At 42.4% G+C, this 27,233-nt stretch overlaps 1 protein-coding gene across 3 annotated transcripts in view; it reads left to right on the top strand.

Moving 5' to 3' along the window:
- Positions 1–3,798: 3,798 nt before the first annotated feature.
- MIA3 (MIA SH3 domain ER export factor 3) overlaps positions 3,799–27,233 on the top strand; it is a gene marked incomplete at its 5' end in the record, with an annotated part of 53,877 nt that continues 30,442 nt past the window's right edge. For all 3 annotated transcript variants that reach the window (XM_079696307.1, XM_079696306.1, XM_079696305.1), the window contains 6 exons: positions 3,799–3,931; positions 6,777–6,910; positions 10,774–10,860; positions 13,093–15,922; positions 17,492–17,653; positions 20,537–20,682. In XM_079696307.1, the coding sequence (XP_079552433.1) occupies positions 3,799–3,931; positions 6,777–6,910; positions 10,774–10,860; positions 13,093–15,922; positions 17,492–17,653; positions 20,537–20,682 (3,492 nt within the window). The remainder of the gene's footprint in view (positions 3,932–6,776; positions 6,911–10,773; positions 10,861–13,092; positions 15,923–17,491; positions 17,654–20,536; positions 20,683–27,233) is intronic.

Here is a 27,233-nt window from a genome sequence, read left to right as displayed (position 1 = left end):
TATTTGTTTCAGATGTACTTGTGTTGTTTTCTCAATCAGATTGCAAATTCTCTAAGGTCAGGGACCCTCCATACCTTATATTTTATGCTCAGCCCCCCACCAAACAAGACACATTTATTTTTTGACTTTTACTCAACCTTTACTTAGTAAAAATTCCATTTGAGGTGTTAAAAAATAACACACTTGAGATTAGAATTTATGTTGAACATCTGTGTTTAAATGCTATGAGTAAAACTGAATGCTGATTCATCCACTATAATTATATATATGCAGGCCGGAAGAACTACTACCACCACTCTCACTGTGGTCAGCTGATACTTTTTTTGATTAGCCACCAAACTTGTTAATATCTCTTTAAGGCAATAATAATAGTAAAAAATAATGCACATAAACCCCTAGAAAATCTATAAACTAAGCAGCCAGTTCCTTAGTAACTGAGTACTCTCACTCCTCATATAAAAGCATATGTGGGGCTTCCCTGGTGGCACAGTCGTTGAGAGTCTGCCTGCCGAGGCAGGGGACGCGGGTTCATGCCCCGGTCCGGGAGGATCCCACATGCCGCAGAGCAGCTGGGTCCATGAGCCATGGCCGCTGAACTTACGCATACGGAGCCTGTGCTCCGCAACGGGAGAGGCCACAACAGTGAGAAGCCCGCGTACCACAAAAAAAAAAAAAAAAAAAGCATATGTGAAAATCAGTCAAATTAAATATTAGTGAAGTGATACTCAGTTAGGTCATTTTGGAATTTTGCTTTTTCCACCGATGAATTGTCATTAATACTACTCTAAATAGAAATAAGAAAAATTAAAATGACCTCTTTATCTGCTTTAATATTTCGATAAGATACAGGAAAAGAGTACAGTGAAATTTCATTCACTCTCTCCACAACAAATATGCCCTCAATCAACAGTGCATATATTCCAAGTTTTGTTTCCAGCGTTGAGGATGCCATTGAAGGGAAAACAGAAAATGCCTTGCTCTCATGGCATATTCCCTCTCGGTACTATTTATATATGGAGCCTCCATGTAGGTTAATAGTGTAATATATTTACAATACATGAGGAATTATGGGTTCATCTATCAAATCATTTGTTGAGTACCTCATACATTCTAGACATTTTAGACATTTTCCTTGGGGATTATGTTACACAATGAGCAAGGCAAATTCCTTTCTCCCATGAAGCTTATATTTGGGGGAGGGGGCAGTCAAATAGATAAACAAATGTAAGGCAGGTGGTAACTGCTCTAAAGAAAAATAAAGCAGGGTGATGGGCTAGGTAATCATGGGAAGGAGCTCTTGTTTATGTACAGTGATCAGGGAAGGCATCTCTAATAAGATATGGTATTGTTACAGACCCTTGATGAAGTGAGCGAACTAGTTAGCCAAGCAGACTATTTAGGGGAACTGTTCAGGCTGAGGGAAAATTGCAAGTGCAAATGCTCTGATGCAGGAGTGGGCTTGGTGTATTTGAGTGAAACTAACAGAGCCAGGGGAGAGTGCTAGGAAATGGGGGTAAAAGGGATGAGCAGGGTCAGATCAAATAAGACAGTGCAGCCCATAATAAAGTCATTGCATTTGACTTGGAAGTGGAAAGCTAGAGGAAGGTTTTGAGTAGAGGAGAGACGTGCCCACATTTATATCAGGAAATGATTGCTCTGGCTGCTATTGAGACAATAGATTTTGGGAGGGCAGGGCAGAGGCAGGGAGAACAGTGAGGAGGCTACTGCAGTCTTTCAGTTGAGAGATGGTGGCTTGGCCTGCAATGTTAGCATAGGAGACGGTGAGGAGTGGTCAGATCCTGGACGTATTTCTAATGCTTATGCTGAGTGAAAGAAGTCAGACAAAAAAGAATACATAATGTATGATTCGATTTATATCAAATTCTAGAAACTATTCAATACAAATCAATCTGTAGCAACAGAAGGTTGTTTGGAGACAGGCAGGGGAGGGGAGGGAGGGATTGCAAAGAAGCATGAGGACTCTTTGGGGTAATGCATATGTTAATTACCTTGATTGTGGTGGTGGTCTCACGAGTGTGTATGTGTCAAAACTTATCAAATTGTAAACTATAAATGTGTGCAATTTATTGTATGTCAATTACACCTCAGTAAAGCAATTCAAAGAGAGTGCCCAGGATTGTCTGATGGATTGGACTTGGGGTATGAGACAAAGAGAAGTCAAGAACAGTTTGTAAGTTTTTGACTTGAACACCTGGAAAATTGAATTAAATGGCCAGTTATTGAGATAGGGAAAATTGAAAGGAGCATGGTTTGAGAGAGAAAATAAGAAGTTTGCTTTTCAACATAGGAAGTTGGAGGTGCCTATTAGACACACCTAAGATTCTAAAGCAATGAAACACAGAGTAGAAAAGAAAAGAAGAACTCCTCATGGCACTGCTATTTGGACAGTCACCTAATCTATTGTACATTCTCTCCAGACAGCATGGAAACGACACTGGACCAATGGGACATCTCATGGCCCCTATAGATAAACAACTGTGAACATCTCTCATCTTTTCCTTTATTCAGCATTATGGTTTGCATGGATGGGCCACATTCTTTCCTCTTTCTTTTAAAGAATCCAGTCAGTTTGGGAAACCAACTAATGCATTCAATTGGCATCCAAGGTTGATAAATAGCCTTGGCAGAGACCACAGTGAGAAGACCCAGGTCACAGACAAATGCAATGTACTCATCTTGAAAATGAAGATAGTAATAGGACCCACTATTGTTGTGAAGATACATTAAACAAATTGATATGTGTATATATATATATATATATATATATATATATACACCTTAGAATAACACTTGGACGTTAAGAAACCGCTCAATAAATGTTAGCCGCTATTGATTAGCTTTTTCCTCCTAACGACATTTATTCTTTAGTCGTTTTGATTTGAGTTGTTTCCACTAAATTGTGGCCTTCTTTAGACAAAGGCCTGATATCTTGTCTGTTGATCTACGTGTTTCCCCTCACCATCCTAATGCTTTGTCCAGCGTCTGGCCTGAAATAATAGCGTAAAAGGGAAGCTCAATATATTTGCATTGAATTAAATTATTCTCCCCTTATGGATAAAGACCCCCAAATCTGAAGATATCAGCATGAGGACCCATTGCCCACCTCCAACCTCCAGGGCCGGGGGTGGGGAAAAAGAGCAAGCAGGCCACCGGCTCTATTGTACGTCACCGACCCACCATTACACTGACACCTCCCTTTCCTAATATAAAGGGATCATGGGATGGGGCCCCCCAAAACCCCTGGGAGTCAGAATAAGAGGGAATCTCGAACTGGAGACGATCAGTGGTAAATCGTGGGTGGGATTTGGTAGTTCGGAAAAGGAAGTACCAAACCAAGAAGGGGGGTGAGGGTGAGCAAGCTTGGGACGAACCAGAAATCAGAAGCTGCAAGAAGGTGTCAAAGAAGACCTGCTGTTGGGATGGCGCGGGGTCGGGGGATCCAAAGTCTCAGAGAGGAGTGGGCCAGGGAGGGAGGGTCGACTGCGAATGGACAGGGGCAAAGGCAGGCGATTGGACGAGGGAGAAGATAGAGTCCCGGTTGCCAAGGCAGCAACCGGAGGAGAAAGCCTTGGGAAGGTGGTGCGAGTGCGGGTCCTCCTCCTCCTCCCGGACCCCCTCCATCCCTTCCCGGAGGCCGTGCTGACGTGTCGGTCCAGGACTCACACCCTGGAGGGCACCGCCCCTCCCCGCCGCGCGTCCCCCCGCCCCCCGCGCTCCGCCCCCCGCCCCGCCCGGGCCGCCTCCTCCGCGTCACCGGCTCCGCGAGGTGACCACAACATGGCTGCGGCGCCGGGGCTCCTCTTGTGGCTGCTCCTGCTCAGGCCGCTCTGGCGGGTACCCGGCCAGCCGGACCCGTACACCGTCCGGCGCTTCTCGCAGCACAAACTCTGCGCGGACGACGAATGCAGCAGTGAGTGCCCGGGAGGGCGGCGCGGGGGCGGGGGCTCGGCCGCGCACCAAGCCGGCCGGGGGGCCGCAGGCCGGGCGGGCGGAGCGCCGAGGTGGGCGAGCCCCGGGTCCTTGCGTCTGTCCCCTCCGGCCCTGCCGGCGCCCGGGCTAGCCGGCCCCAGCCGTGGGGGGCTGCACCTCCCACTTGTTGCCAGCTGTTCATTTTTCCTTCGCCGACGGAGGCGGGGGGTGGGTGGCGGGTCGGGGGTGGCCCCCGGTTTCCCCGGGGACCGCTCACAGCGTCCCCTCCCCCGGCCCGCCTCGGCTCCGAGGAAGGATGGGGTGGCGCGCCGCTCTCCCTGGGCTCCCCGCGCTGCCCGCGAGTGCTATCCTGCCCCCTCGGCGGGGACCTCGCTGGGTGCAGTCCGGGCGCAGATGCGCTAAGGGCTCGGTGGGCGCCTTCCCTGCGGCAGGTTGCTGATGGGGCCCGGGAAAGGCTTCCTGGCGCTGCCCCTTCGCCCCTCTGCTTCACTGGGATTCGAGGCTTGGACCGCCTTTTGAACAGGGATTGGAGTTTAGGTTTGGGACGAGCCCGGAGTCCAGGCTTGCGGTGTGTTCCAAGGTCTTTCTCCCCGGCTCTGCCTCAGTTCTGTTATTTCTGTGCTCGGAAGGCTCCTGCAAACAGCCAGGCAGGGAGGGCACCGGAAAGGCCAAAATCTTTCGTTCTCGAAAGAGGCCACCTGGGACCAGCAGCCTCCTCTTTGCGCAGGAAGCGGAATGGTTCCCTAACCGCGAATTGGGGGTGGGAGGGTGGACCGTGGGCGTTGAGGAGGGCAGAGAGCCCCACACTCAGGTGAAGAGGATTGTTAATAAATGCTGCAAGAGTTTTATAAATCCAACTCGCTTCAGCCTTAATCATTATTGCTCTTGGGCTGTCTTCCTGTGTATTTGCCGGACAAGTATCATCCTTGTGGCCTCCCAGTCGGTCTCAAATAACCTTGTAAACTTACCAATAACCACTTCAGAAACGGTTGTTCATCTGTTGTAACCGGTACCTATAGAAAAATGTTCGTTCTGAGGAGGCCGAAGCCTACAGTTTAGCTATGTATATTCAAAAGGGGTGTTATTCGAAACCAGATTTAACAATTTGAAGAACTGTAGCACTGCCAGCCGTTAGAGGAAAGAAAGGAGTCAATCTTTGATTTGTGTTAAGCCATTCCTAGAAGTAACCCTAGGACTGATGTAAATAAACGCCACGAAAGTGGAGCAACTTCCATGAATTGTTCCTGCCGTTTTCTCAGAGTAAATCCGGGTTATTAGCAAGCAGGGTTGGACATAGCAGATGTTTGCTATTCGTTGCTTTCAAGCACTATCCTACCTGGGTTCCTTAAAACCAGTTACCTAGAGAATCACATCACTGATGCTTCCTTAGTATGGAGACATGGTGTTGGAAGGGCCCATGGTGGTCACATAACTTGAGAAATGGCATGTGTCGAAACAGATGCAACCAAACACACCAAGCAGCAGCTAGAGCAGGCTCTGGGTCTGTGTTGTGTTGCATAAAGTGTTTACTTAGTAAGGCGTGTGCCTGTGAGCTGTCCTTGTGTGCTTTTCAGATAGCTGTTTCTCAGTGTGCATTATGTTGTCATCTGATTTATTATTACAAATCTGCAGTGATCTCTTTTAAGGGGGAATAAGAGATACATTGCCTTTTCCAATTCTGATAGAATCCCCAGTCTTAAATTGTCCATCACCTTCAACTTGGCCTCTCACCTAATTATATCTGAATTAGGATGCTGACATGTATTAAAATAATAAGATTTTAGCTTTAAAATCCGAATAACCCCCTTTAAATCTATATGTTTGTCCCTCAAATACGTATTTAAAGATGTGCTTTAATGTGTCTATTGCTAATTGGCTGTTAGAAGAAGTGTCATTTCCATTTCATTCTTCTTTTTCTCTGCTACTTAATTGCACTTATTGTCCATTTCATCTTACATTAGAAACTGTGTATTTGGCCAACAAAAAGAAAAATATTGCTTCTACCAATTTCTAGATGGAGTGTGATTTGTCCTGCATTTTAAGACTGAAGGTAACTACGAAACAATTCTCATAGTTTTGAGGTCCCTGCCACATATGATTTGGTTTATAGAAACAAAACCCACTTGCCTACTTTTGATTTTGTTTATAGAAATAAATAAACCTTAATGTTGGGTATAGTCCACATTATATACTTGCAGAAAAATAATATCTTGTAATGTGATTGGATCCATAATAGGGTGTGATGTCCTTGCCCATTAATTTATCCATATACTGAGGGAGAGAGCAACTTGACTGCAAATGAAGTGGACAGTGTTTACTGCTGCATGGTAGCAGTTACAGCCATTTAAAGATAGGGCCTTTTAGTGGTTAGTTCAAGTTAATTGACCCCTTGGGGGTTCTTGGGTGCTCTCCCCAATTACCTATTACCTCTGCATTTAGTCATGCTTACACTAGTAGCATCTGCGCTCGAATTTACCCAACTGCAAAATGAAGCTTTTTATGATTATGAAACAGCAAAGACTGAGGACTAGATGGTTAGAGAGGGAACCAAGAGTTTCACTTGAGACCAGCCATGTGTGGCGGTGGACACATTGGGAAAGTTTCCCTCTCTCCTGTCTTCTTGCAGGGGGATGTCATGATTTATAACGAATAAAGCTCTGTAGATGCTTTGAGCATATGAGTTGAAAGTGATTGGTTCCAGAGAGTACTGGAGAAACTTTATTGTTGTTTACATAAATGGATTCTTATATTTCCTGATCAGCCACTATGGACTGTGGAAGTTGAATCCTGATATCTGCTTGTCTTTTTTCTCTCTTTATATACAGTGTTAATGTACCGGGGTGAGGCTCTGGAAGATTTTACAGGCCCGGATTGTCGTTTTGTGAATTTTAAAAAAGGTGACCCTGTATATGTCTACTATAAACTGGCAGGGGGATCGCCTGAACTTTGGGCTGGAAGTGTAAGTAAAAATTTGACATACTGAATTTTCTTCCTTTTTATTGGCTTGTTTAGCACTGTAGATTTTTTTTATTTTTGGCTGCATTGGGTCTTCGTTGCTGTGTGCGGGCTTTCTCTAGTTGCGGCGAGTGGGGGCTACTCTTCGTTGCGGTGCGCGGGCTTCTTGTTGTGGTGGCTTCGCTTGTTGCAGAGCACGGGCTCTAGGCGTGCAGGCTTCAGTAGTTGTGGCTCGCGGGCTCTAGAATGCAGGCTCAGTAGTTGTGGCATGTGGGCTTAGTTGCTCTGCGGCATGTGGGATCTTCCCGGGCCAGGGCTCGAACCCGTGTCCCCTGAGTTGGCAGGCGGATTCTTAACCACTGTGCCACCAGGGAAGCCAGCACTGTAGATTTAAGAAACTGTTTCTTGGGGTCTTTGATGGAGTTAACCTGTCCTCTCTGCTAGACTGTGGAAAAAGAGGATGGTTCTGTGTCCCCAACTGGGGACACAGAAGAGGGACTTAAACAGAACTGAACTGCTTCTGGCTATCACTCCTCAGCATCAAGTTCTAGGCCTTACCAGCCATGGATGCTCCATACATAGTAAATAAGGATGTGGTGGATATATATACAATAGAGTATTATTCAGCCATAAAAAGACTGCAGTCTTGCCATTTGCAACAACATGGATGGATCTGGAGGGTGTTGTGCTTCATGAAATACGGCAGAGAAAGACAAATACTGTATGTTATCACTTATAAGTAGACTGTAAAAAGTAAAACGAATGAATGTAACAAAACAGAAGCAGACTCACAGATGCGGAAAACAAAATAGTAGTTACCGATGGTGAAACCTGAAAAATCTTATCTTCATTGTTTCAAAAAGGAAGTATCTGTGGGCTTAATCCTGTAAAGTATGGGCAAGATAGTGTTTCAGGTATTCACGTATAGAGTTAATTTTAAAAATAATTTTTTTCTAAATTATTCACATACCTAATCATGTGTGCCGTTTCTGTTAAAAAAGCAAAGTATCATTTTCACTGTGTGCTTTCTTGTTTGTTTGCTTGTTTTGCTTGCAACTGCTGGGGCATCCTTTCCCTGCTTTTTTGGACAATTGCTCCCCCAGGTTCACTGAAGCAGCTCTATTCCCAGCCAGCTCTGTGGGTGCCAGGACAGCAGACATGGAAATCAATGACTTTGTCATGCTTTGATGTTTTTAATGAGGAGATTCACTAGGAGTGACCTGATTGGGAGGCTTATGAGCTCTTGTCCTTTCCTTTTTATGTGATGTGTGGACTGGTTATTACTGAAAGTAATAAGAGTCCTCGATGCCCTTAGGATTGTACAAACTCAGAGAAACACCCAGTCCCAAATGTGAAAATTTTTACTCTCAATAAAACACCAGACAAACAACAGGAAAGAGGGCTTGAGAATCCCCCATCGGGAAGAATCGATTTATTTTGCTGGCAGTCCAGATTCCTAGGGAGGAGTCTTGTGTAAGACCCAACTGGTCAGGTACAGCCCTTGTATTGAGGCAGGATCCCAGTTGAATTACCACATTCAAAGAAGAATCTATTCTGTTTCTTTCAAGTCTACTGCATGAGATTTCTTGATAGTCTCTACTCTTGGAACATTTTTTCCAAGTCCCTAGGCTGCATTTTTCATGTAGTGGTGAAGCTGGAGCGTTTGGGTAAGTGAACTTGACTTTGCATTTTCCCTCTTCCACACCTTTGCTCACGACCATATTCACGTCTAGAAAGCCTGCCAATCTTTCTGGTTCCCAACTCTGACCCTGCCTTCCTACGGAAGCACTGCCCTCAGCTCCCAGCAAGAAGGGATCTTTGCTGTCTAATAATTGTTTAGGTGGCGCTTTGTTTGCACTGCCCATGTGGCGTTCCTTTTACTGCCTTGCGTTGTAGTTAATGTGTGTACTGTCCTACCTCCTGTGAAGTCAAAAGCTCTGTAATGGCAGGGCCCATATCTTACCCATTTTCCTTGTGAATATTTACTTTCAGGGCAGCAGCACTTATTTACATTTGTCCTAATAGTAGCTTATGCAGAATTGTTCTCTTGAAACAATTCCCTTCCCTTGCCTTCCCTTGCCTTGCCTTCCCTTCCCTTTCCCTTTCCCTTGCCTTGCCTTGCCTTGCCTTGCCTTGCCTTGCCTTCCCTTGCCTTGCCTTCCCTTGCCTTGCCTTCCCTCCCCTCCCCTCCCCTTCCCTTTTCTTTCTTTTCCCAAATCAAATCAGCAGTTCCTTGGCAGAGGTGATATACGGAAGCAAAATTAGATATAAAGCTTACTTTCAGTCATGAGGGCCCACGATTCTGCATCTTTTTGTCAGATCATAAGAAACGGGACCCACTCAATGTAAAAATACGGAGTTTTTTATGACCTGTGGTCTCAGTTGACAAAGATTATACAAAGATAAATGTATCTCCTCTCTCCACATAGCTGTGATTTCTTTCCCTTTTCCATATTCTCTTAATAAAATAAAATTTTCCTGGGAAGGAAGTATTTTCCCTCAGTCTCCTGTCTCATGTCATGAACCTTATACTTAAGGAAATTAAAAATTCTCTCTCCTGAGCTTTCAGAATGGTTCTTGTTTTTATTTCTTAGTTTTCATCCTGCAGCTTCTTTTTGTTTCTTAGAGTTTCAGGCTTTAACTGCTAATGTAGCAATTTAAAATTGCCTTGTCTTATCTAATCTTCAAGGCAGTATTCTACTAAAACTGGCTTTCACATAGTTGCCAGATATAACAAGAGCCCTGTAATGAGGATATTTTAGGAGTTAGTGATAAGATAGCCTTTTTTTTTTCTTTTTGTGCATTTGATCTGCATGTCAGTCTCCTTTAAGGATTGGAAAGAGATCTGCTTCTCCCTTTCAGACTTGTAGCTAGTAAAAGACAGTGTATGTTTCTCAAGAGGACAAACTTAATATATCTTAGTGGTTAGTGCTATAGAGAAATGGGATAATCTTCTATAGAGGTTTACTTTGCAAGAAACTAAGCTTGCTGTGTAATCAGTATGAATTTTATTTTCTCCCCAAATACTTGAAAATCCATTTGTTGAAAAACCTACTATAGCCCATGATATCAATAAATATTTGCCTTTTGTTGTAGTGGTCATGCATTTCAGAAATGTTTTTTTTTTTTTACTTATTAATTTTCATGGCTTTTTTTTTGTTTGTGTGGTTCTTTTTGGCTGCGTTGGGTCTTCATTGCGGTGTGCGGGCTTCTCATTGATGTGGCTTCTCTTGTTGCGGAGCATGGACAGCTTTCAGTAGTTGCCGCGCATGGGCTCTAGGGCGCACAGGCTTCAGTAGTTGCGGTGCGCGGGCTTAGTTGCTCTGCGGCATGTGGGATCTTCCCGGGCCAGGGATCGAACCCGTGTCCCCTGCATTGGCAGGCGGATTCTTAACCACTGTGCCACCAGGGAAGTCCCCTCATGGCTTTTGTTTATTGGTTTAAGAAAGACTTCTAAGTACTGGTTTATGAGTGATACTGTGAAATGTGCAGATAAATTCTTGTTAGAGGTTATTTGGAATTGTTTCTAACCAGCCTTGATTTACATAGTTTTAATCACATAATATACAATAATTTTCTCTTATGCAGATCTTCTAGCTACTTCAGAAATCTCACTTTATGTGCCCTGTGTTTAAAATTAAGCTGAATGTTGAAAGAAAGCTTCAGTGGTTTTAGAAAAGTTGCCCTTACAACATTCTGTACTTAATTTTTATTGGAATAATAATCTCTGTAATCATAATAGCAACATGCATCTCTTGTGGTTATATCTACCTATCTTTATATTTTCTCGCTACTAAGAAGTCTCTCATTTATATTTCTTCTACAGAATTTTGATTGATATTCATTTCTTTTGCCCATTTAATATAGGTTGGGCGTACTTTTGGATATTTTCCAAAGGATTTAATCCGTGTAGTCCATGAATATACTCAAGAAGAGCTACAGGTTCCAACAGATGTAAGTTGTGGGTTTTTTGTTGTTATTTGTTCTCAATTCTAAATTGGTTTATAACTTCATCAGTTACATTCAATTAAGTATTTTTGCAAGTCTTTGAATGTGTTTTGATCAAAAAAAAAGTTAACATCTGTGTATCAGATTTTAATTTATTAGACACCTTTAAAGAAAGAAAGGAAAGAAGGAAGAAAGAAAGAAAAGTTTGAAAAGAATTTACGGGAGACTTTATATCATAAACTGATAGTTATACGTTGAAGCAGGTGTTCTTATACAAGGCTATGTATACTTACTCAGGATTTTTCTTTGCTATTTTATGTGAGGAAAAAAGGACGAAGAATTCAATATCTTTGTATTTAGTTATTAAATTTAAGAGGTAAATACTTTTTTTACAAGTAAGATGAGAAGGTGTCTCACTTTGAAAACTACTTATTGAATAGCTTTTAGACATTTTAAGTATATAGAGATCAGGTTAAATTAATCAAACCCCAAATTATACTGGGTTTTCTTACTGACTGTAATGATTTAAGGGATTAGAGTTATGTGACAGATTTTGGAAAAGGGAACCTGAGCATTTCAGATGAGGTCCAGCCTCAAATCTACAAGGTCCTGACTGCACAGTCTATAAAGCATTCATCCAGGGTGCACCAACTTAAAATAGCTTTGTGATGACAAGGATTTTATGCTCTGGGATCCTCATTCCAGCTGATTATTTTCTGGAGTTTTAAAATTTATAAGAATTGATACCCACCTTCAAACAGAAATCTTTGAATAACTCTTTGGTGTTGCTGCAAGAGCATGTGAGCTGCTGGCCTGGGGCACTTCTCAGCTGAGCTCGGCAGAATGGGTGAAGTCATAGAGCCATTGCTGTTCTTGAAATTTCCTTGTCTTTTCGAGGGACATGAAATCAGCCCTATTGCCTGTTAGGCTTCACTCCTAATGAAGATGCTGCTGGGAGGGAAATACGCATGAGACAGCAGCTCACTGGTCACAGAGACCTCACTTGTTGGGGATTCTGCCTTCTCATTGTACCTCTCACTCCATGCTTCCCGATGGGAAGAGGAATCATTCATCCTTACCACACTTGTCAGGTCTCTCCAGAGTATTGTGAGAGTTTGGTTATGAGAAGGAAATTATCTTTGTTGGTTTTTTAACTTTTCCTTCTGTTTGCAACCCATTTTATGTCAATTTGTTTACTAGCAGAGGAAAGGAAGAATATAGACTTACAGGTAGTCTAAAAGCAGATCTTATTGACAGCTAATCAGAACCCTGATTTAGAGTAGAATGTATCCCTCACTGAATCTTGTTTTCAAGCTGTACTTGTGGTGATAGTTAAGTGGGGAGCCCCGTGACACCATTCTCTGTTCCTTAACATTTTCACTTCCCCTGCACCTGTATTTCAGTAAGATGCTTCTCAAGCTGAGTTATCTTTCCCAGTCCAAGGAAAAAATGAGCCAGAAATCTGTTGTAGACTTAGAGCCTGTCAGCTAGGAGATTCTCCCTGTTTCCAGCAGGGTAAGCAGAGAAGCACAGTCTAGAGGGGAGGATGATGGAGACGCTGGGTGGTCTTCAAGCTTCCCCTGGACAAATTAGTATGAGGTAAATTCCCAGAACAGCAGGCATAGGTATTGGAAGTTGGGGGACCCAATAAATGATACCGTACCTTTCCCTACTTGTGCTTAGAACAAATCAAGAAACCCAGCAGTCAGGTGGATGGAGACCAAAATGTCACCATTACTTACTGGTAAAGCTTTTTGGAGAACATGGCTCAAGTGTGCGGAAATTAACAGGCTTTTGAACACTGCAGTCTAGAATAAGACAGACTTACCCAGCCACAGGCAGAGCTAGCCAAGTGGGGGTCTCCCCAAGGGGGGCTGTCCCTGTAAAACTGACAGCATGGAAGAGAGAGGGTGTGTGTCCCTTCCATCCAGTCTCAAGCAGAAAACAGGGATGGTGTAGAACAAACCCACCAGCCGCATGGATCATTCCTCCCCTGGGGAAAAGAGAATGAAGGGAAGCCAGGAGGAGCATCGCTCAGGTCGAAGTCCTTCCTCATGGAAGCAGGAAGCCAGGGAAAAGCAGGTTCCATCCTCCTATCTCCTGACTCCCCAAGGTTGGCGCAAAAGCCCCTCTAGAGCCAAACATGAATTTGAGCTCATCTCTGTCATTAGCCTGGGTAAGCGTTTGCTCTTGTGACACTCGGTTAGTGACGCACTAATGTTTTTCTTTCCCTTGCAGGAGACCGATTTTGTTTGTTTTGATGGGGGAAGAGATGATTTTGATAATTATAACGTAGAAGAACTTCTAGGATTTTTGGAATTGTACGATTCTGCCACTGGAGATTCTGCGGAAGTTAAAGAAGAAACTTCTCAGCATGTGGAAGAACCTCCTGAAGCGTCTAAGGGAAGTGACCCTGAACCTGAGCCGGCAGAACCCAACTCAGAGGAAAGTGAAAGTATATTATCAGAAAACACAAAGGAACTCAGGGAAAGACATGAGGCTCAGAAGAGCCACCCCCATGTAAATAGTCAAACGGGTCATGCTCAGGGAGAGCGATCTTCATTTGAACCTTTTGGAGAAATGCTGCAAGATAAGTTAAAAGTGCCAGAAAGTGAAAACAACAAAACCAGCAATAGTTCTCAGGTCTCGAATGAACAGGAGAAGATTGATGCTTATAAACTTTTGAAAACAGAAATGACTCTGGACTTGAAAACCAAATTTGGCTCAACTGCCGATGCACTTGTATCAGATGATGAGACAACCAGACTTGTTACTTCGTTAGAGGATGATTTTGACGAGGAATTGGATGCTGAGTATTACACAGTGGGGAAGGAAGAAGAGGAAAGTAAGGAAAACTTTGATGAGCTGCCGTTACTAACCTTTATAGGTGGAGAAGACACGAAAGCTCCAGCGAACTCTGGAGTTGAGAAACATTCAACAGAGAAAGAGCAGAATTCACATGAAGAGCATAAAGTTGAGGAAACTCAGACCCCTGGCGTCAAAAACGGTGGTAAAAATATACTAACAACCTGGGAAGATACCATCTTCTCTGATGTCACAGAAGGTAAAGAAAACACAGGTACGGATTTACAGAGTACTGAATCAAAGGAAGGAGAGGAAGGGGATGATGCATTAGTCCTGGACGGCAAACTGGGGAAACCACAACCAGCAGTAGATCGTATTGACCCTGAAAAGGCAGCAGACGGCCTTTGGAATGTAGAAGTCCCTAAAACAAATAATGACAAAGACCCAGAAGTGGACGCAGAACTTCACATCAAAGGAAAAGGGAGGAAGGTTGAGGAACCCAAGAGGGACCTGGTGCAGGATGAGGTAGGGTTAGAGGATGAGATGCGAGAAGGCATGACTGTGCGTGGTTCTCCTCAAAGCGGCCACCTCCGCTCTTCGCCAGCTGCTGAAAAGGGTACAGAAACATTTAAACCAGCCTTTGCTAATCAAGAGAATGACCTAAAAGGAGCAGCGGTTCATATCACAAAAGAAGTGCTCCATGAGGAAAAGCCTGGAGGTCAGAGTTTGGAAGGTGCCTCAGAGAGGGTCCCTAACGCGGCAGGGAATCAAAGGGACGAAGGAAAGATTAAACAGGAGTCCATGGCTGTGGCACCACTCTTGGGCGGTCATCAGCCTAATGCTTCCAAAGAGAGTACGCAGGAAGTAGATGGTTTGGTAAACAGACCCAAACCACACGTGCTTTCGGGGGAGCATCCGGGTGAGGAACTTATAAAGGAATGGCTTCTTAAACCTCAAAATCAGACTAGAGCCTCCTCCCCAGGTGAAATTGGTTTGCCAAGAAAACCGGAAGAAGAGGGTCCCATCCCGGGAAGAAATCTTTCCTGGCAGCAAGGAGATGTGGCTACCGCAGCTAACAAGCAAGCAAGGGAGAAGAGAGGGCTCTCTGAGGAAGAGGTCACAGAGGTCACAGCGAACACCTCAGATGAGGGGCACAAGCCACTGCCGGCCACTCAGGAGGTCGGAAAAACGGGCCAAGCTGATAGCACAGAAGGACCAGGTTTCCACACTGAAAAGCCAGAAGCAGAAGATGACGATTACAGCCCTGAAGAACTACTGGAGGATGAAAATGCTGTAAGTGCAAAACGGTCTAAAGAAAAAAGCCCTGAGATTCAGGTCAAGAGGTTAGATGTTGACCTTCAAGTCCCTGAAAAAGCTGTTTTAGGCGCCGTTAAGACTGATCCTGAAACTGAAGAAAACAAAGAAGAAACTAGTAATATGTTGGAAAATGAAAGAAAAAAGGAGACTGCAGGTAAAGGGGTAGACAGTCTAGGCAGGGACCCAGGTAGTCCGATGGTGGAAAAAGAAGAAAGCTCTCATGTGGATCAGAAAGCACGGAGACCCTCTGAAGGAAGTGGCTTTCCTGGCAAGAAAGAAAATCAGACTCCAGAGTTCAGTGAAGCGTCTCAGAGTAAAGATCCTGATTCTCTTAAAGAAGACAACCTTGAGGAACACCTGAAGACCTCAGGGCTCGCAGAGAAGCCTGGGATAGAACTCTCGAAAGAGGATGAGGAGGATGTACAGAAACTCGTGGATGCAGGCAGCCAGGGGTCTGCTTCTGAGGACCATGATGATGATGACCCATTCCCCTGGGCTCCCCATACACCCATACAGCCTGAGCACAGTGTCCCCATGGAGGACTTGCCCATAATCAGCAGTTTCTTTAAAGATCAACAGACTCTGGAGCGGTTCCAGAAGTACTTTGATGTCCATAAGCTGGAAGCCATGTTCCAGGAAATGTCATCCAAGCTGAAGGCGGCACAGTGGGAGAGCCTGCCTTATAATGTGGAGAAAGTCCTGGATAAGGTCTTCCGTGCTTGGGAGTCACACATTCTGAGCGAGGCAGAGAAGATGCTCGATGCTCGTGTGATGGAAAATAGAGACCTGGGGATGAAGGACAGTAACATGTTTGAAGAGGCTGCGGTGCTAGATGATGTGCAAGACCTGATCTATTTTGTCAGGTACAAACACTCCACGGTGGAGGAGACTGCGCCCCTGGCAGCGGCACAGCCTGCAGAGGAAGGCTGGGGTGGACCAGCGGAAGGTGAGGTGCCCACCTATGGCCTTGTAGGGTTGGGCTTGAGAAACGGGTGTGGGGACCAGGGGACTGCTGAAGCACCTCGTGCCGTGCTTGTAAAACTCCGTCCACAGGTCCCAGCGTGCCCAGAGGTCAGGGGCAGCACGGGGACGCCCACACGGCCCTTCCTGCCTTCTTGGAGGCTGGAGCGTGGATAAGGATTTCTTGCCCTGCTTTGCCCTTAGACAGTGAGACTGGTAGCATTCTCAAAAAGAAACATCATAAAAAGAGAAAGATATGAACAAGAAACTGACGCACAAAGTAGACCTGTTCACAGCGTACAAGTTCCATGAAAGGGCTTTTTTGAACACATAGAATAACTGCTGTCTGGCCAGGGATTGACTGGCGTAACTTTTAACTCGATGCCTTGCCTGAGTTTCTTCATTCCCTCCAGCTTTCATCTTTGATGGGTGCCATGTTCTTTCCTGCCTCTTTAGGGCAGTCACTTAGGTAGTTAAATTCTACCAGGCCCGCGGGGTTCTCGCATGCAGATTAATCAAGGATCAAACCACGATGCAGAGCCTTCCAACACAGCACTTGGTGGAGAAGCCGTTGAGGAAATAGTGATTGAACTGACCCTGAGCCAACATCCTAGATAAGCTGATTCCTAGCTCCGTACTGTTTTCTCTGTCCCCACGCTTTTCAAATGGAGGCATTTGAACTGAGGGTATACGGCAGACTAACGGGGACATAAAGCCACAGAAAAAATGTATCTTCCCAGAATGCCAATTTGGAGACGGGACCATTTTTACTTTTAATCAAAGCAGCTATATTTTGGATTAGAATGCAGAACTCAAATGAATTTTCGGGGTAAACTATGAGGTTTCAAAGAAATTCACCTTTGCTGTGGGTCACATTGGGCTATGCTCTGAGCCTCTTAGGGACAGAAATGAGTTCACTCCTTCTGGCTCTTGGAGGTACTTTGAAAATATTTGAAAGGCACTTCAGCGAGCTGCCTTTGTATGTAATGCCCTCCTCTGGGCTAGCTCTCTGAAACAAGCATGCTTGTGTATGAAGGGGGCCTGTTATTTCTGGGTAGAATAGACGTCTCCTATTTCTGCGCTTGACTGGAATTCTCTTTTGCACATTTATCTATGTGGGCATGTGTTGGTTTGCTAAGAGAAGTCAGGCTTATTGAAGTCCCTACCATAAATATATTTATTTATGAAATACTTCGGGATGAGGGTTTTTTTTGTTTTGTTGTGTTTGTGTGTTCTGCCACGTGGCTTGTGTAACCTTAGTTCCCAGACCAGGGATTGAACCTGGGCCTTGGCAGTGAAAGCACAGTAGTCCTAACCACTGGACCACCAGGGAATTCCCGGGATGAGGGTTTGTCAATTTCATCGTGTAGCTTAGGCATCTGTGAAGTGAAAGGAAAGCAACTGAAGCTCTTTTTTTCCTTGCCCAGTTGTGCCCCCACGGGATGCCAGCACACTGAGGGCAGGGGTAAGGGGCCCTGGAGATGTGTGGTGAGGGGCTGCTGGCGGGGGGCTGTCTTCGAGCTTTGCCAGTATAGTACGTTCTTCTCCCCTATAGACATACAACCACTGCTGGAGGAGAATATTCCACAGGAGAACACAGAAGTTCTTATAATGCAGATTCCTGAAGAGCCCAGCCACTTGGATCAACCCGTGACCAGTGACATGGGTACATCAGAAGTGTCCCAGGAGCCAAATACTGAGACAGCTGGAGACCCAGGTAACGCTCGCTAATTTTTCTCTACAAAGTAGAAGCCTAAGAAGCCCTCCTAGGAGATTTGTTGCTAAAAGTAGGAAATAGAGGGGAGAATAACACCGGTGTGAATGCGTAAAAAGTAGGAAATCCCAGAACTAACAGAGAAAAGCAGGAGTCAAGACAGGTGGAGATCAATCATATGAAGCAGGTCAGAGACCATAACTAACCTACCAAACAGTGCTTGGCTAGCATCAGCTTATGCAAGTAACTTAAATCTAAAATACTATTCTTAAAAAGCCTTATGCTCAAAAACAGTAGTTTTCTGCCAGACCAACAGCTGCAGAAACTCTGGGGGTGGAGACCGGCCATCTGTTTAACAAGCCGTCCAGGGAATTCTGATCTGTTACAAGTTAAAGTTAGAGAACCACTGCTCTGAAACTCACAAATTCTGTCTTCCCTCCGTCTGCCCCTCCCCTCCAATAGAGTACATTGTAGCTTAGTTGTTTTGTTAATTTGCTACCTGGACATAGAAGGTTTTTTTTTAAAACAGTGAGGGGATATTTATGTCTAGATATCCTTATACTATAAGATGAGAGGAAACAGTACAGAATTTTTGCAGTCATAAGGGCCCAGTGTAGACAGACCCCTGTGAATAGTACTTAATCACTGAGCACAGTAAACATCCAGTGGGAGAGCAACTCATTTCATTTGGATTGAGAAAGTTGTTTTAAAAATAAAGTTTTAAAGAATGCAACCCAAGTAATAGTATCAACAGCTTTCTAATTTTTGTGTAGCTCACTCATTTTACCAATAAATCAGAACAGCTGATTGTGTTATTTTGTCTATCCAATATGGCAATATGAATCATTACCATTTTACGTTTTTAGAGGTCATGGTCTCTAACCATAGGTAAAGCATTACCCTGTGATACCACAGGCCTAGCAGCACTGGGCTGCCCACCTGACTTACCCCCCCTTTAAAATATAGGAGAGGGGGCTTCCCTGGTGGCGCAGTGGTTGAGAGTCCGCCTGCCGATGCAGGGGACATGGGTTCGTGCCCCAGTCCGGGAAGATCCCACATGCTGTGGAGCGGCTGGGCCCGTGAGCCATGGCCGCTGAGCCTGCGCGTCCGGAGCCTGTGCTCCACAACAGGAGAGGCCACAACAGTGAGAGGCCCACGTACCACAAAAAAAAAAAAAAAAAAAAATATATATATATATATATATATATATATATATATATATATATATATATATATATATATATATATATATATATAGGAGAGGTCACAGCAGGAAGAGGAATTCAGCTAATTTGAGAAGAAATGGCATATTAGAGGTCTCCTATGTTCCAGAGGATATTGCATTCATGTATAATACTCTCTACTTCTAAACTCTTGTAACTCAAAAAGGTTCTGCTTGTTGAGAACGAGTCATATACCAGTAAGACTTATTACTCTCTTGCTTAAGAACAGTCAGGGTTAGGAAAGATTTTGCTTGCAGAATTAAAAACAGAGGTTTTGCCTTGTCCTTTAAGTTCCAGCACAAAATGGCATCAACTACCTTTAGAGGCTGACCTTCCCAAATGTTCCTGCATACGTCTCAGGTGTTGAGGTGCTGACCTGATTGGGCAAACCTCACCAGTGGTCAGATTCGTAGGTCAAGAGCAACGGAATCTCAGGGCTGGAAGAGATCTGAGTGGCAGCTAGTCCAGCTTCTCACTAATTGCTTCTTGGACTCCTAGCTGTTTATAAGAAGCACCCCAGACCCAAATAACTCATCCTGAAATCTCCTCCCTACCACCCCCTCATGTGGAGATCCTTTCAGGAAGAGCTGGAATTCGAGCTTTTTCACAGAGCTACAAGCTAGGCCCCCACCTTGTAAGCAGTTCCCTTTCATCTCTCTTGGCGTTTACCATATTCCCTTTTGTGTAGCTGTCATTCATCCATTCAGTAAGCAGTTACTGAGTGCCTGCCAGGTGCCAGATGCTGGTGCTGAGTATGGGTGCAAGTCTGCAAACTAACACTCTTTTTTTTTTTTTAATTTTCAGTTTTGTTTATTTACATATTCTCTCACATAAAAGGAAACAGAAATCCATCATTTTTCATTTATTTATTTATTTATTTATTTATTTATTTATGTCTGCATTGGGTCTTTGTTGCTGCACCAGGGCTTTCTCTAGTTGTGGCGAGCGGGGGCTACTCCTTGTAGTGGTACGCGGGCTTCTCATTGCAGTGGCTTCTCTTGTTGCAGAGCACAGGCTCTAGGCGCACAGCCTTCAGTAGTTGTGGCATGTGGGCTTCAGTAGTTGTGGCACACGGGCTTAGTTGCTCCGCGGCATGCAGGATCTTCCCGGACCAGGGCTCGAACCCGTGTCCCCTGCACTGGCAGGCAGATTCTTAACCACTGCACCACAAGGGAAGCCCCCATCAGTTTTTAACCTACTCAGAATTACAGTTTTTCAGATTTAAAAAAGATCATCCATTTGTATAGATTGACTAACACTCTTTTCTTACTCGTCGTTTGCCTGAAGTTTCTAATACAGTGCTTCACCAGCACTAAATAAGTGTTTGTTAAATGTGACAGTGTGTATATGGGAAAAGCATAAAATTCTGGTTTTCTCAGTCCCCATGAGTCTCTTTTGTTCAGATAGCAGTTGCATTGCCAGGGATGTGATGGAGGGACTGCTGGTGGGTAGAGTGGGTTGGAGATGATGTTCATTTATAATAGAGGATGTGATGGCTCTAATGGGGGTTCTGAAGTTTTTTTATATAATTGTCTTCAGGAGAAGCACATATCCAGGCAGAGTGACTGATATTTAGTGGGCACTCAATAAATATTTTAAATGAAGAGAAACAAATCTTATTCTGAAGGATAAATAAAGTATTAGCTTTCTCCCTCAATTTTAGGGATAATTACAACAGAAGTCACTCCTATTGATGCTGTTGATGCAAAAAAGCAACTAGAAACAAATGCTGAAGAACCATCAAGTGTCACACCTTTGGAAAATGCAGTTCTTTTCATATATTCATTCGTGTTTTATTTAACTAAGACGGTAAGTCTGACATACAATTTCTTCAAATAGAATGTTGATCATTACAGTTTTCAAGTTGATTTTAAGCATGAGATGAAGAACTTAAAATGTCTTTATGAAAATTACTCCTGAGCCTTTGAAGGTAGTCTCTGAAACGAGCCGCAGGTGTGTGATGTTGGTTGGTGGGTTCTTAGCTCAGTTCAGCACTTGAGAAGGATGTGCTGCCTGCCAGCACTAGATGTATGCACACCTGTAAAACGTGGTTCTTCCCTCGAGGACCTTTCAGTCCAGCAGGGAGATAAGGACACTGACTTGAAACACTGTATGATATGGGAAGGAAGAGAAGTATTTACCTGATGGTGGAATAATATGTTGAATAAATTAATTCACTGAGGTGGGAGGACGGTCAGAGAAGGTCAGAAGTTAGCCGAGACATGTTTTGAGCAGGGTTGAAGGACCCGTGTGAGTTTGATGTGTAGTTTGTTGTTGAATAGGACTGGGGGAGATGCAGTCACACGGAAGAAGGCATGTTTGAAGAGTTGGGACATGAAGAAAAGGTTACTTGGGGAAGCCAGGGAAGCGTTAGTCGGTGTTATCCAAGTATAGAGTTAGAGGGTCATGGTCTTTTGGAGGGAGATGGGCACACATAAAGGAATTTGTGTGTCATGATAAGTGATGTTAGGGTTGGAGATCCTTTGAAGGCTTTAAGGAGGAAAGAAGTATGGTCATATTTGTTCTTAGAGTCACTTATGGCAGAATATTTATTCAGATTTATCTGTCTGAGTCCTGATCCAAATGAGACATTCAATCTGTCCAGAAGCTTAAGCTTTTTAGGACTTAGCGCCCCCTTGTGGTATTTGTTGAAATTCGACGTTCTTGGTAAATATGGGAATGAGCAAGCTTTCCGAATTTGGAGACAAAGTTGCTCTTGGAGCTATAGAGAAAGTACTGTCAACAACAAAAATATTTTTCCTTTAGGTTCTGTTATTTCAAGACTTTTGTTGGAAAAGGGGTTATTTTTTGTTATTTCAAACGCAGGGGCTTTGAGTGAGGATGGTCCGGTTTCAAATCCCAGGTTTATCATTTAGAAGCCTGGGCAGATTACTAAGTTTGAACCTCAGCTTCCTCATCTTTAAAAGGCAGATAATGCCTACTCCAGTTGTTGTAAGAATTAAATGAATTGATAATGTCAAGTGTCTTGTGTAGTGCCTGGCATTTTATAGGATCTCATCCCCTGCCTACTTCTCATTTGGATGGTCAGAGTGCAGTGTAAAGACATTGAATACCTGGGGAATTCAGGAGAAAGGCCACCAGGATGGGAAAGATGGAGGAAAACCAAACCATTTTTCAGTTTTCTCCATGGTTGTGGTAGTGGCAGTCACCCCGGTGATGGTGTGCATGACTTGTGCAGTTAGAATAATGAAATTTTCAGTGATTAAGGCAGTCTTAGAATTCAAATTTGGCTATCAGCATGAATCATCGTCACCTCTAAAATTTAACAGCCTCCAAATGTGGGAGGAATTCTTCATTCATTTTATTTGTGGATATGCACAGAGCCCTGTTCTAGTCCTGGGCTGGGGGACACAGATGTGGTAGAGGATACAGTCTCTGCTTGAGGGATGGTGGGAGAAGATGCAGACCTGAATAGCAAGAGAAAAGGGCGCATGTTACAAACTAACAATGATTTGAAAGGTATTGTCAAGAAAGTATTTTGATGGCCCAGTGTGTACAGAGTATTGTGCTAGGAATAAAAGAGTCTAAGAGGTATGAAGCATCATTCTGATTTCTGAAAGGCTTAAAAAGGGGTGTATCAAATCTATATGAAAATTGGAAAAATGGAAAACATGAAATCGCTTTCATGAAGTATCAAATAAGTAGTATAGATAATTATTTGATAGAGCTGGGGAATAATGGGGTGCTGACTTGTTTGGAGAAACTGCACCAGAAGTCAGATGCATAGATCAACAGTTAATGGAATCTCAGGGCTTGGAGAGATCTGAGAGAACAATTAGTCCAACTTCTCACCAACTGCAGTAATTTCCACTACTACAGCCCTGACTAGTAGTTACGAGGTCTGGGCATCAAAAATTCCTAGTGTGATCAACCTACCTTATAAGGCTACACATTGCTCTGTTGGCTAGTTCATTCTTATATTGACTCCAAATTTTCCTCCATATGATTTTTTTTCTCTTAGAATCTAATTCCTTTTCTATATAGTAATCTGTTAAATATTTGAAGTTATTGCTTTAATTTTTGGGGTTTTTTTAGTGTTTTAGCATGGAAAAGTTTCAAAATAGTAATAGTAAAGAGAGAGAAGAGTAAAATGAAATCATGGGCCCATCACTCGGCTTAACGGTAATTCCTTAGTATCACCCATTATTTGACACATTTCAAAATCCCTTCCCCTCCTTTTAAAATTGTTCTTACTTAATTTGGGATCTTGTTGAAGTCCAAAAGTTATAAGGGGTTGATATATGCCCTAAATCAACTTTAATCATATATATATTACATATAACAAAGTGTACCCATTTTAGGAATATGGCTCAGTGAGTTTTAACAAATGTGTACACCCACGTAAAAACAACCGTAAGCAAATATGGAACATTTCCTTCGTTTGAAAAAGCTCCCTTGCGTACCTTCCCAGTATATCCCCTGAACTACCTGCTCCAGGCAACCACTGACAGAACTTTTTCTCATATAGATTAGCTTTTCCTGTTGTAGAATTACAATTATAAATGGATTTATAGTTAGGATTGAAATTTGCTCAGTCATATGGTAAGTTTATTTTATCTTAGAAACTGCCAAACTGTTCTCAAGGATGACTGTACCATTTTATACTTCCACTAACAATTTCTAAAACTTCCAGTTGGTCACATATTTGCTAACACCTGGTATTAGCAGTCTTAAGTTGTAGACATTCTAGTGGGCATGTCTTTGAGGTTTTAATTGTATTTCCTGATGCTTTATGATGTTGAGCGCTTTTTCATGTGGCCATACTTTTTTGTGGGTTTATGTGTGAAATAGCTCTTCAAATCTTTTGCCCCTCTTTATTTATTTATGTTTTTTTCAATTTAATTTTTATTGGAGTACAGTTGATTTACAATGTGTGTTTCAGGTGTACAGCAAAGTGAATCAGTTATACATATACATATATCCACTCTTTTTTAGATTCTTTTCCCATATAGGCCATTACAGAGTATTGTGTAGTGTTCCCTGTGCTATACACCAGGTCCTTATTGGTTATCTATTCTGTATACAGTAGTGTGTATGTGTCAATCCCAATCTTCCAATTTATCCCTCCCCTCTTCTTACCCCCTGGTAAACCATAAGTTTTCTACATCTTAACTCTATTTTTAGATAAGTTCATTTGTACCCTTTTTTTAGATTCCACATATAAGTGATATCATATATCTCTGAATGACTTACTTCACTCAGTATGACAATCTCTAGGTCCATTCATATTGCTGCAAATGGCATTATTTTGTTGCCCTCCTTTAAACTGGGGTTTTTTCTTTCTAAATATTAAGGTCTAAGAGTTCTTTATATTCATATAGTTTAGATACAACTCCTTTGTCAATACATATTGCAAATAATTACTTCCAGACTCTGGCTTGGCCTTTCAATCTCTTAACATTGCCTTTTAAAGAGCAAATTTTTAACTTTGATGAGCACCATTTTATTAATGTTTACTTTTATGTAAAGTGCTTTTTATTTCCTGCCTAAGGAATCTGAGGCATTTCCAACGACGTGAATATTTTCTCATGTTTTCTTCTAGAAGTTTTATAGCTATACCTTTCATGATTAAGTCTATGTTCCATTTTGAGTTAATTTTTGTGAATGATGTGAGGTAAAGGTCAGGTTTTATTCCCCCCCCGCCAAATGGATATCCATTTGCTCCCATTCCATTTCTTTCCCCTTCAAATTACTTGGCACCTTGAGGTGAAATCAGTTGACCATATATGCATGTCTCTTGCTGGACTTTATTCTGTTCCACTGATCTCTATTTCTGTCCTAAGACAATACCACACGCCTTTAATTACTACAGCTTTATAATAGGTCTTGCAGTCAGGTAGTTCTTTTGCAAAATTGTTTTGGCTATAGCATTTCCATTGCATTTCCATGTGCATTTTAGAATCAACTTATCAGTTTCTACAAAAAAGCTTGCTGAGAGTTTGATTGTTATTATATTGAATCTATAGATGAGTTTGGGAAGAACTGATATCAACAAATATTAAGGCTTCTAATTAAGTTCATCTCTACGTTCATTTAGATCTTCAATTTCTCTAAGCAATGATTTGTAGTTTTCACTGTACAAGTTTCATGTGTATTTTGTTTATGTATGCCATGTATTTCATGGTTTTTGATGTTGTAAATGGTATCTTTTACATTTTGTTTACAATTACTTTTTTTGCTGATGTGTAGAAATACAGTTGACTTTTGTATGTTGACCTTGTACCGTACTAAATTTACTTACTATTTACTTATCATCTTAGTACTTATTTACTAAATTATCTATTATTTCTAGAGGGAGCTGTAGATTTCATAGGATTCTCTGTGTGGATGATCATGTCATCTGTGAATAAACACACCTTTTTAAAAAGTCAGATTAATTAAAGCATAATTTACATCTAGTAAAATTCACCCTTTCTGTGTACAGTTCTATGAGTTTTCACATTTTTTCAAAAAATTTTTGTGTCCCCTTTCTCTTGCCTCTCCTTCTAGGACTCTAACTATACATATGTTAGCTCACTTTATGTAGTTCCACAGGTCACTGAGTCTCTGTTCTTTTTTGTTGTTTTTTTTAGCCCTTTTATGTCTTTGCTTCAGTTTAAGTACTTCCTGTTGCTGTCTTCAAGTTCATTGATCTTTTCTTTTGTGGAATCTAATCTGTTGTTAAGCCCATCAAGTGAATTTTTTATTCCTGATATTTTATTTTTTAGCTCTAAAAGTTCCACTCAGTCCTATTTTATATCTTCCATTTCTCTCCTTAGTATGGTCATTTAAAAAAAATTCTTAAGTATATTTTATGATTCTTTTAAAGCTCTTTAAAGCTAATATTCTGTCATCTCTTGCAATTTCTTGGTCTGTTTTTACTTATCTCTTAGTTATGGGATACATTTTCCTGCCTTTTTCCATGTCTGAAGTTTTTTTTTTTTTTTTTTTTTGGTTTGTTTGTTTTTGTTTGTTGGTTGGATGCTAGGCACTGTGAATGTGAATGTTGTTGGGTGCCTGGGTTTTGCTGGCTTCCTTTAAAAAGTATTGAAGTTTGTTTTCCTAAGCTGTTAAGTTACTTGATGATCAGCTTGATCCTTTCTAGTCTTATTTTTAAGATCTGTTAGGAGGTATAGTATATGTATAGTCTTTACTCCAGGGCTAGTATTTCCCTACTATGATGATGTTATTCTTCTGTAATGTACTAAATGCCTTGAGCATTCATTAACATTAATTCATGCTGACTAGCTGAAATACAAATGTCTTCCAGCCCTGTGTTAACTGGGAATTGTTTAGCTTCCAGCCTCCTTATAGTTGTTCTTTTTGCCTGTAATTGTTCTTTGCTGATCCACAAGGAATCTTGCTTACAAAGGCGCTGCTTTGAGTTCAGCCCAAGACTGAAGGAGTCATCCTTGCATATTTCTGGAACTCCTTCTTTGTAGTTCTCATCTTTCTGGTAACTTTCCCTGCATATTTCAGGCACTTCAGTCTCCTTGAGCTCTAATCTCTGCCTCCTAGTGAGATGGTGTACTCTGCTTTGGTTCTCCCTGCCTGTACTGAGGTCTAGAAAGTGCCTCTAGGTAGAAAGCTGGGTGATCACAGGGCTCACCTCATTTGTTTCCCTTCTCTCAGGAGTCACAATTGTGTGCTGCCTATTGTTCTATTTCTGAAAAACTATTTTTTTTCATATATTTTGTCCAGTTTTCTAGTTATTTTCAGTGGGAGGGCAAGTATCAGATTAGTTACTCTGTCTATAGATGTCTCTTTTTTGTTTGTTGCAATGTATTCATTGAAGAAACAGGTTTGGCTGCTAGGGGGTATCATAGTGTGGATTTTGCTAACTGCATTCCCCTAGTACAATTGAACATTTTCCCTTGTTCTTTATATTTCTTGGGAATTGGTTGGTCAGATTGGTGGTCAGATTGGTAGTCAGTTTCAGTTTCAATTTTGTTTGGCAAGAATACTTAATAGAAGATGTATACTTCTATCAGGAGGCAGCTAATGTCTAGATGTCCCTCTTTTTTTGATGTTACTAGTCATTGGTGACATTGACTAAATCTGTATCATAGGCTGCAGAATGGTAATTGACTGTATTATTCCTACTTCATGTAAAGGCGGGGATACTTCTACAAAGAGAAATTTACAATCACCTATGCTTTACACTGAGATTTGGTGTGTATAGTTAAGGCAGTATAAATATTTGATTCCTTCTGTTTAAATAGTTTTCAAAATAATGAGTTGTCTTCCCAGCATTATCCAGAGATTCCCAGAGGCTTTTGTGTGTGTGTCTCTTCTAATTCTTTTTTAAGAATCATTATGATGTCATGAATTTGAAAATATTTAGTGTGTTACAATCCACT

The sequence above is a fragment of the Hyperoodon ampullatus genome, assembly GCF_949752795.1.
Source record: "Hyperoodon ampullatus genome assembly, chromosome: 2".
Taxonomy (NCBI): Eukaryota; Metazoa; Chordata; class Mammalia; order Artiodactyla; family Ziphiidae; genus Hyperoodon; species Hyperoodon ampullatus.
Note: the sequence above shows the minus strand (reverse complement) of the source record. Positions and strands in the feature narration are given on the sequence as shown.